Source organism: Malaya genurostris, chromosome 2 (genome assembly GCF_030247185.1).
Source record: "Malaya genurostris strain Urasoe2022 chromosome 2, Malgen_1.1, whole genome shotgun sequence".
NCBI lineage: Eukaryota > Metazoa > Arthropoda > Insecta > Diptera > Culicidae > Malaya > Malaya genurostris.
In genome coordinates, this window is record NC_080571.1 from 229810884 (window position 1) to 229819641 (window position 8758).

Here is an 8758-nt window from a genome sequence, read left to right on the forward strand (position 1 = left end):
CTTATTGCCTTTCTCATATAGAAAGTTTATGCAATCACTTGAAAAATTGACTAGTGAAACTAAACGAATCGACTTCGCCTATACTGGTTCCAGGTTCCCGGCTCCAAAACGCCGAAATTAGTGGCCAAAACCCTAAAACGAGCCTCACACAATTTTATCAGAGATGCTTTGGTCGACTTCCGGCTTTAGAACTAAAGTATATTAAATCATTTAGTGCGACGATGCGAAATAAAGAAAAATTCTTATCAACTTGGCATAACTGTTTACCAATTGAAAAGGTTATGTTAGTTCATACCCAAAAAAAGTTTCGTATTTCATTCTAGATAGAAAAAAAAAATTTCTTGACAGAATCTTCTAGTGATATTTTTGGAAATATAAGTAATATGAGATAGGCATCATTACACCACTAGCTGGACTAAAAAAGCTGGTACTGTGGTTGTGTTAAATGCACATGTAACTATATATATATATATATATATATATATATATATATATATATATATATATATATATATATATATATATATATATATATATATATATATATATATATATATATATATATATATATATATATATATATATATATATATATATATATATATATATATATATATATATATATATATATATATATATATAAATATATATACATTTTAGGAGCATTTACGCACCCATTTCTCACCAGGCGGTGCTTTTGGTGTCCCGGGTTGCTGAACTATGAACTATATTACTGTTACACTGGGGAATCTAGATGTATTCTATTTATGGTACTAGTCAACAATTCCAATAAAGTACCACTAGAGTCCATCTGTCCATCCATGCTTTTAATATATGTCATCCTGATAATGGTATTGTGAAACGTAATCCTTATGTAATGGGTTTCCAACAAGCTTTGTTTTATGTGGGGACGGGTATAGCGTGATGGGTAAGTCGATGCCTTTCACGCAGCCCAGGCGGGCTTCGATTCCCAACCCCGCACATAGGGTCAGAAAGTTTTTCTGGCCCGAAGAGGCGAATGACATTAATGTTAAAGCCTCTATAATCGAAAAAAAAAAAAAAAAGCTTTGTTTTATGATTTTTAATCACGATGATGGTATCCGCTTTCATTCCATATAATGTTCATCTACTAGAAAACTTTACACAAGTGAAATTGTTTTTCTATGAAAGAGTACGTCGCGAGTCAAGACCGAGAATAATTTGCAAAGCATACAACCGGTGTAGATGCAAATTCTACATTCTCATCGTAGTAGGCCCGATTCTCAAGCATCCGTGCACCGTTGAAATCTGATCTGATACGTTAAATTCATAGTGTCAAAATTCAAAACAATGGTAAATGTCATCCGTGTGGAATCAACTAGCGAACAAATTTAACAATCGTAAGAAAAGGTACGTGAATTTTATTCTTATATTACCTTAGTACAAAACATAACTAATCTAGGTGGTGTGTGTGAGTACATTACCCGCTCGCAAGAACGCCAACTGACCTACGTGTTAGGTTTTCAAACATCCGCAAGTGCAGCCACTCTGATGGCAGCAGTCTCTGCATCTTCCGCAACTGGTACACAGTGGAACCGATTTTCGCTGGCAGTCGAGACACTGCGGAAACTTGATCAAATTCATATTTTGCGTGTTCCAATTGTATGGGTTGTAGATTGATGGCAATCCTGAATTGGGATAGAGGGTTCGATCGACTGGTTGCGCCATCATAGATAGGAATGGTGGAGGGAATTTGTGTGGGCATCCTTGAAGCTGGTCGTTCTAAAGTAATAAGTTTTAATTAGTTTCAGGAAACAGTAATTGCATTCAGAACTCACCTCCCCATTATCTGCATCTGCTGTGTGAGGAGCAATGGGAACCGTGTTCAAAACGATTGTTTCGGATGGTTTTCTGGCGTCACGCTGCTTCCGTCCCAGTGTTGGACTACTGATGCTCCAATTGATTGGATCTAATTCTAAAATTGAAAAAAAAACGTAAGCTTTTGTTTCATTCTGGAACAGAAATGTAAATACCTTCCGCAACATCATTGGTCGTTTTTGTATCCAGACTGACGTAGGTTCCTGGTTCAAACCCCAATGGCAGTTGTTCAGTAGTTTGGAATGTTTTTGAAGTTATTGTCTGAGATGCATTCGGTAGACTTTTAATTTGCTTTGTTGTTGGTAATTTCAAAGTTTTTTCGGTGGATAATTTTTGTGCTTTGATTTTATTTTCCGCACTATTTTGACTTGTTTTACTATTGATTATATCGCTAACTAGTATAGAACTGTGCACAGGTATTTCCCAGGTAGTCGCTTGTTCACTGGTGACGGCGATTTCTTTGCCATCGGTATACAAATCATCCAAAATTATAAGTTCGTCTTCATTTACTGCTGCATCGGTGGCGACAATTGGCGGAGCAGAAGTTTCATCAAAATTTTCGCTTGTTTGTGCTGTAATCGAATCATCCCTTCTAGAGGCCCCTAAAATAGAATTCCGAAACACAGACAACAGACGTGCCTTTTGTCGATCACTTGCGTCTTCAGTCGTCACAATTGGAACTGGCACTTTCTTGGGAACAGTTGTTGCTTCTTTTTTACTGCTCAACTCCTCACTATCGGGACCTTCGTCGGCAACAGGCTCTACAAGCGGAATTTGATTCACAAACACTTCTTCCAAAGCCGGGCCCATCGCGGAACCATTAACTGCTTGGTCAGCGTCCACCACATGCCTTGTGTTAGCCGTAATCAGCACAATTGACACCAACACGACGGATATGAGTAAAACTGTTGCTACGAGGGCACGCATTGTGATCATCACTTTCTCATTCGAACCCTGACCACTGCAGACGGTTGTTGTTAACTAATCTCCCTTGACGTACAACTAAGAGGCATACGAAAATGTGCTGATTTTATAGATTCTCAAGTGCACGTGATAATCGTGGAACGTTGGAGCAATGTTGAAGCTGTCACTCAGTAGCCGTTATGTATAACAAACGTTTCTAGATTCACTACTTAAAACCTTGAGACCCTCGAGACTGGAGAAGATGTACAAACATCCGACGCTGTGTTTGATGCTTTATGTTTATTTCTTCGTGGAATAAACCAGGCAACTTTATTTAGATTTAGTGCTTATTTGCAGTGACTGAATTGAATAAAACTGGCACATACTTCATCTCGGAGAAAACTATTCTTCTTGGAGCTGCCAAAGATTAAGTGCTCAGACAGCAAACCTGCGAACCCCTTAAAGAGCAAAAATTAGATTTTCTAAAACGCCATTGGGAAGATTTTCCTCCCTTCCTGAAAGGGATTACCATTCCCGAAAAATGGCTATTGGGAGATCCAAATTCAATCAAATGTGCAAGTGCGTAGAAATCTATATTACTATTCACTGCACTGATATTGCATGTTTTGACGTAGGACTACTCTTTGAATTCTGTATAGTAATGCGAATTCAAAATACGGGGAAAAACCGTGCAAACAGTGGTCAGGTCGCATCGATTCGAATAGATAAAACTATATATTTGAGATAGTTGGCGATCGTAACTGTAATAAATAACGAACAATGTACTCTTACACTTACAGAGACGACAATTTCGTATACATTAAATCTCTTTGCATTTCGCATAGAATGGATACGGCTATTTCAACTAAGCTTCTTCACATAATCGAAATTAGTATTTAACCGACCTGTATTTTGTGCGGTTTGTTTGTGCCGTGGAAAAGGATTCTGTGCTCATCAGCCTTCTGTAGATTTTTATGCGCCGTTCGCCTTGTATGACAGGCATGATTTTTGTCGGAGTTCTGCTGATTTTTCCCATTCAAGATGCCGAACGACCTCGATCATCGAGTGCTGGAATAATCTTATCAGGGGTGAATCGACTTGTCCGTATAAAGCAAAGCAAAGTCTTGGCATTACATTTTTACCGTTCAGAATCATTGCACTAAGATTCTTTCCAGGGCGGGGTATACGAGAACTGACTTCCTAAATCCTAAACAGAAACTAACAATAATTTTGACAATACGTTAACAGTTCGAACAACCCAAAGGACTATTCGTCATAGTGTTTCATGCTTCATGGTCATCTCTAGTTTCGTAAAGCGGTAGGGTTACTAAGTTAAAGAACCTAAAAAAATTCTGCAAAATTTGACCTAAATCAGATATGGACAAGGGGTGCCCCCCGACGGTTAAAGTTTGAAAATTTTCGATCTTGAAAAATCACCATTAAGGGGCGGGTAGGGTCTAACACTTTTGAAAAATCATTTATTATTTTCTTTCTATTTTCTGATAGTAAAACATTTCAAGAATATTCTGTGAAATTTTGAAGCCTATCGGAACAAATCTCAGCAAGTTATGGGCCTTTATCTTTGCCGATCTCATACTACGAAGAAATAAGAGTTGCGCACACAGGCCCAAGATTTCTGCTCCGATTGACTTAGAAACTTGACAAAAAATACTCTCATTATAACAAAATACAAAAGAAAAAATATGGCTTTTTGAGAATGTTAGAGCCTACGTGCTCCCTTGAGTAATAAATTGTTTCGCTCGATTTTATAGTCAATAAACTTTAAACGCATTTTTCTCGAAGCAGGTTTTGAAAGTCCGTGTCCATCGTCATTCAAAATCTACTGCACCATTTTTTTTTTCAAACTTTGCACACACTTTCTACATATAAAAAACCAGACCCCAACGTTTTCCTTTTCGTTGTTTGTTACTACGGGGAGGTTTTACAGCTACAAAATGGTCGATTTTTTCGTGAAAAATCGTACTTTTGAATTTAAACAACCACCAAAAATTAAAACAATTTAAAAAAAATCAAACAGAAACTTTGGGGTCTAGAAAAACTTCTGCTCTAACTATGCTGCTTTAATTTGTTCACTTCTGATTAGTCTTCGCTGAGATACAGTGGACACCGCAAATCATGATTTTTAAGAAGCGTCCTCAAAAATGCCTCTTCTCCGACTTATTTCTCAATATTTTTCCACGGAAAAGTTACAAAATGTTGTTCGAATGAAGCTTTTTATTATAAAAAAATATTAGAATTTATTTTGTTAAACGATAGTTCTGAAAAAAATTCGCAAAAATTATGATATTTTTCATCATTTAGACCCTACCCCCTACAACACGTGGACATTTAACATCAAATTTTTGTTTCGATCCCGGAAATTTCATGCGTGGTCCTTCATGACAGCTATAATCATTTCATCTTTTTACAAGTAAAAAATTGTTTTCATATAGTTTTCGAAGCTTTCCTAAAACCTTTTGTATGGTCTAACAATATAGCAAGAACAACTCACCAAAAATTAAATAACTAATCAATTAAACAATCAAACATTGCTAATATATTTCTTTTTCAATACTACTTTCATGTCAATGTAAATTTTAAAGTATATCTATGACACATTATTGTGGGCTGACATTGACACGTTGTGGGCTATAGAATTTATTACATTTTGGGTGAGGTGTAATTTGCATCAAGGAAAATTGCATGTCCACCATTTTAATGATCTATCGTTGCATTTATTGACATCAAATTAATTTCAGAATACAAAAAAGAAGGAAATACGATTGACTTTTATATTTCACTGCGTTTGGAAGCAGAAACCGGGCACTAGTAGTCCCAAAGTAGATTTATATATCCACCAACTAACAATATCTGCCAACTAGATGAATTTTGCAGAAAGTTTTATAAAAATGTGCACCTAGTTTCGTCATCGGTTGTGAAAAAATCCTCATGAAATGGCAAAATTTTCCCTAATCGCACTGTAATATCGGAACCGGAAGTCGGATCTGGATCAACTTTCCGGGGGTTTTTTAAACAATTTTAAAATCTTTCATTTACATCTTTGTTTGTAAAAATCGGTTTAGAAATTTCCGAGTAAATTTAATACGCATTTTTTCATAGATTTGCACATATTGCCTTGTAATTCCAGAGCAGAAGTCAGATCGGAATTAAATTCAACAGCGATCTATGGGACCATAAGACCTTTCGTTTAAATCATAGTTTGTAAAAATCGGTCACGCCATCTCTGAGAAAATTGAGTGACAATTTTGTTCATTTTTTTGGTGCATATTACCCTGTAATTCCGGAAGTCGGTTCAGGATAAAATTCAATAACGATCTATGGAACCGTAAGACCTTTCATTCGAATCTGAGTTTGTGAAAATCAGTTCAACCATCTCTGATAAAATCGAGTGACATTATTTGTCACATACACACATACATACATACACACACAGACATTTGCTCAGTTCATCGAGCTCATACATTCGGCCCTCCGGGCCTCGGTTCAAAAGTCGGTTTTCACAGTGATTGAATAGTCTTTCTATATGAGAAAAGCAAAATCGCTTCGTAACGCCTGTAATTTACAAAAGGGAATGCTTCCTAATGTCTATAGTTTAATATTAACGATTCGTAGCGCTCTGTAACGCATATAACCTACTAAAAATTAGTGCATGTAATGCTTCTTAACGCCTACAACCCACGAAAATGTAACGTATGTAACGATTTGTGATGCCTGTAACTTACTAAAAAGCTACGCAAGTAACGCTTCGTAACTCTTTTAACATACAAAAAAGTAACGCATGTAACGCTTCATTGCGCCTGTAACTTACTAAAAATGGTTTATCGCCCAGTTTGGTCCCGTACGAGTAAAAACGTTTTATTTTCGATCGGGGACGCGTCGGATTCAGGTTTGAGAAAATGCTTACCCGTCCATCTCTAATCGACATGCCTAGAATTTCCTAGTAATATGCACTAATATTTGTTCTGTTGCTGTGTGTATTTTTTCAAACGATAATTGAAATCGTTTTTCATCATTTTTAATGCGGCGAAAATGTTCTACTTTCTTTATCTAGAAAATCAGTCCTGGAAACCCGAGGTCACCGAGCAGTCAACAAGAAACAAGTTTCGGCACTTATGCAATGCCTTGAATATCTATCAAAAAGTATACATAACTCATCAATTGTTTGCTGCTCATACCTCACATGTCTCAGATATTTCTATTTTCGGTCTGTTTCTTTCCTCCGGAAGTACGAATCATTTGGAACGAATTTATCGCAAGATTGAAGCTGGTGACGAACGGTTACTTAACTACCTTCTGGAAACTTCCGCTTCTAGAGAATGTGCCATGGCCATGCACAGATTCATCAGATGCTATAAGATCTCAATCCTGCCGGAGAGAACCTTGAACTTACTTTGTGGTATGTCTTGTATTTAAAATCCCAATCAGAGATAGATCTTCTGATATGACGCGAACATTTTAGCGAGAAACGAAGGAATTCCCAGGCGGTTGGTTGCGCTGGATGCCCTGAATCTAATTCTGCACGAATCATCTGGTGCGAAGTTCCAGTTTGCTCGTGAATATCTCCGGATGATGCAGCACCTAACGTTACGAGGTTATCTCACGCCCAATGAAATCCGTATCATCATTAGTCCTTATTTGGCAGTACCGGTTCTTTTTCCTGGACGTAATTCGATGCATAATATTGCCTCAGAATCCGCCGTACTAATGGAAATGTTTCTCATTGCGCATCTTCTTGATGATCCTGCCACGCTATCGATGGAGCTTGCTCTGGAAACCAAGAGACTGGCACAGCAACGGCGACCGCCAACAAATGCTTCCAACAGGTGAAGGTTTGTCATTTTTTATTGCACACGTGTACTAAATTGTTAGGGTGAAGGTTTATTGAAGTAGTGACGGAAATTCCATTGCGATGAATAAATTTATTATCTGAGCATATGAACTGAAGTACAAGTTCGGTTATTTGTACGACGACTTGAATGGTATTGTTTTGATTTAATGTGTGCCATATAAGCTATAGGTTAGATTCATTATCTTGTATCACATAGATAAGTGTTCATACAAAGCTTGCTTTACCTCCCTAATTGGCACATACATATATTCAAACTGATAAGCATGAATACTAGAACTGAGTCATCTACATTCGTTATTTACTCTTACAATAAAAGCTTGTACCATTCATTGCTTAGTCAAAAGCCAACGTGAAATGATTGTTGTTTGAAAAAAATACCGCTTAATCCCGAAAATGTTTTTTAACCTGTGTTGCTGCTGCTCTGGAAGAAACAGCTATGATATGGAAAATACCTCAATGGAATCAAAGAATTCTTCAAAACAATCTGTAAAACTACTACAAAGAAAATTTAATCATTCCCAAACTAATTTTAACATTATTTGCAGGACACCAAAATTATTTCCACAGTGATGACACAGCCGAATTTGGGAGCTGAGCAGACGAATTCATCCAATGACAATGCGAAATACTAAACAACTAATCAGTGAACGAATATCGAAAAATTACTCCTGTGTGTATTGTGTATGATCTCGCCGATACATACGTAACACTATTTATCGAATCGCAGCTCGTATCGAGCAAAAAACATTCAATACAAAACACGGGAAAGAATGTATAGATAACAATTACGCTGCTATTTAGACTAGATCAATGAGTGAATAACTGACTTTTGCTCATCAATTGTGCGAGTGTCTTCTTATCAATAAATCCGAATATTGCACGTTTTGGAATTCTGGTGTCCGGCTTAGTGTTGCTAATCGATGTTTTCATATTCATCGATCGTCGATTCATCCTTCTCAGAGGGAGCGATAACTAATCGTTCTCGTAACTCCACTAACGACAATAGCCTATGATTTGATCATTTATTTCAAATATTCATCGACAGTTGCATCATGCAATTTGTGTTACCACTTTGTTGTCAGTGTTGCGAAAATATCAAATTATCTAATATCATAGCTAAAAAAATCA

General features: G+C 36.8%; 2 protein-coding genes across 4 annotated transcripts; one reads left to right on the top strand and one right to left on the bottom strand.

The window, feature by feature from the left end:
* The first annotated feature begins 1258 nt into the window (after window positions 1-1258).
* Window positions 1259-8519, top strand: LOC131432608 (uncharacterized). Of its 3 annotated transcripts, none has more exons than XR_009229909.1 (5): window positions 1259-1389; window positions 6833-6921; window positions 7008-7177; window positions 7241-7610; window positions 8176-8519. XR_009229909.1 is itself a non-coding variant. In XM_058598973.1 (5 exons), exons 1-4 carry the CDS (start codon window positions 1337-1339, stop codon window positions 7606-7608), a joined length of 717 nt encoding a protein of 238 aa, XP_058454956.1. In that variant the 5' UTR covers window positions 1259-1336; the 3' UTR covers window positions 7609-7610; window positions 8176-8519. The 3 variants fall into 3 exon arrangements, 1 of the variants encoding a protein (XP_058454956.1); XM_058598973.1 differs by having other exon boundaries at window positions 6971-7177; XR_009229908.1 differs by lacking the exons at window positions 1259-1389; window positions 6833-6921; window positions 7008-7177; window positions 7241-7610 and adding an exon at window positions 7974-8116.
* On the bottom strand, window positions 1389-2793 carry LOC131432607 (uncharacterized). Its single transcript, XM_058598972.1, has 3 exons — window positions 2013-2793; window positions 1818-1954; window positions 1389-1761 (listed from the first exon to the last, which is right to left on the bottom strand). Exons 1-3 carry the CDS (start codon window positions 2791-2793, stop codon window positions 1495-1497), a joined length of 1185 nt encoding a protein of 394 aa, XP_058454955.1. The 3' UTR covers window positions 1389-1494.
* Window positions 8520-8758: the final 239 nt, after the last annotated feature.

What these genes read in the sequence shown, in the direction of transcription:
- LOC131432608 (XM_058598973.1), top strand. Translation starts at nt 1,337, where the DNA reads ATGTCATCCGTGTGGAATCAACTAGCGAACAAATTTAACAATCGTAAG. An exon ending in TTTAACAATCGTAAGAAAAG is followed by an intron (nt 1,390 to 6,832) that starts GTACGTGAATTT and finishes TTCTTTATCTAG; the next exon opens with AAAATCAGTCCTGGAAACCC. An exon ending in AACCTTGAACTTACTTTGTG is followed by an intron (nt 7,178 to 7,240) that starts GTATGTCTTGTA and finishes CGAACATTTTAG; the next exon opens with CGAGAAACGAAGGAATTCCC.
- LOC131432607 (XM_058598972.1), bottom strand. Translation starts at nt 2,793, where the DNA reads ATGATCACAATGCGTGCCCTCGTAGCAACAGTTTTACTCATATCCGTC. An exon ending in GACCAATGATGTTGCGGAAG is followed by an intron (nt 1,955 to 2,012) that starts GTATTTACATTT and finishes TTTCAATTTTAG; the next exon opens with AATTAGATCCAATCAATTGG. An exon ending in CAGATGCAGATAATGGGGAG is followed by an intron (nt 1,762 to 1,817) that starts GTGAGTTCTGAA and finishes TTATTACTTTAG; the next exon opens with AACGACCAGCTTCAAGGATG.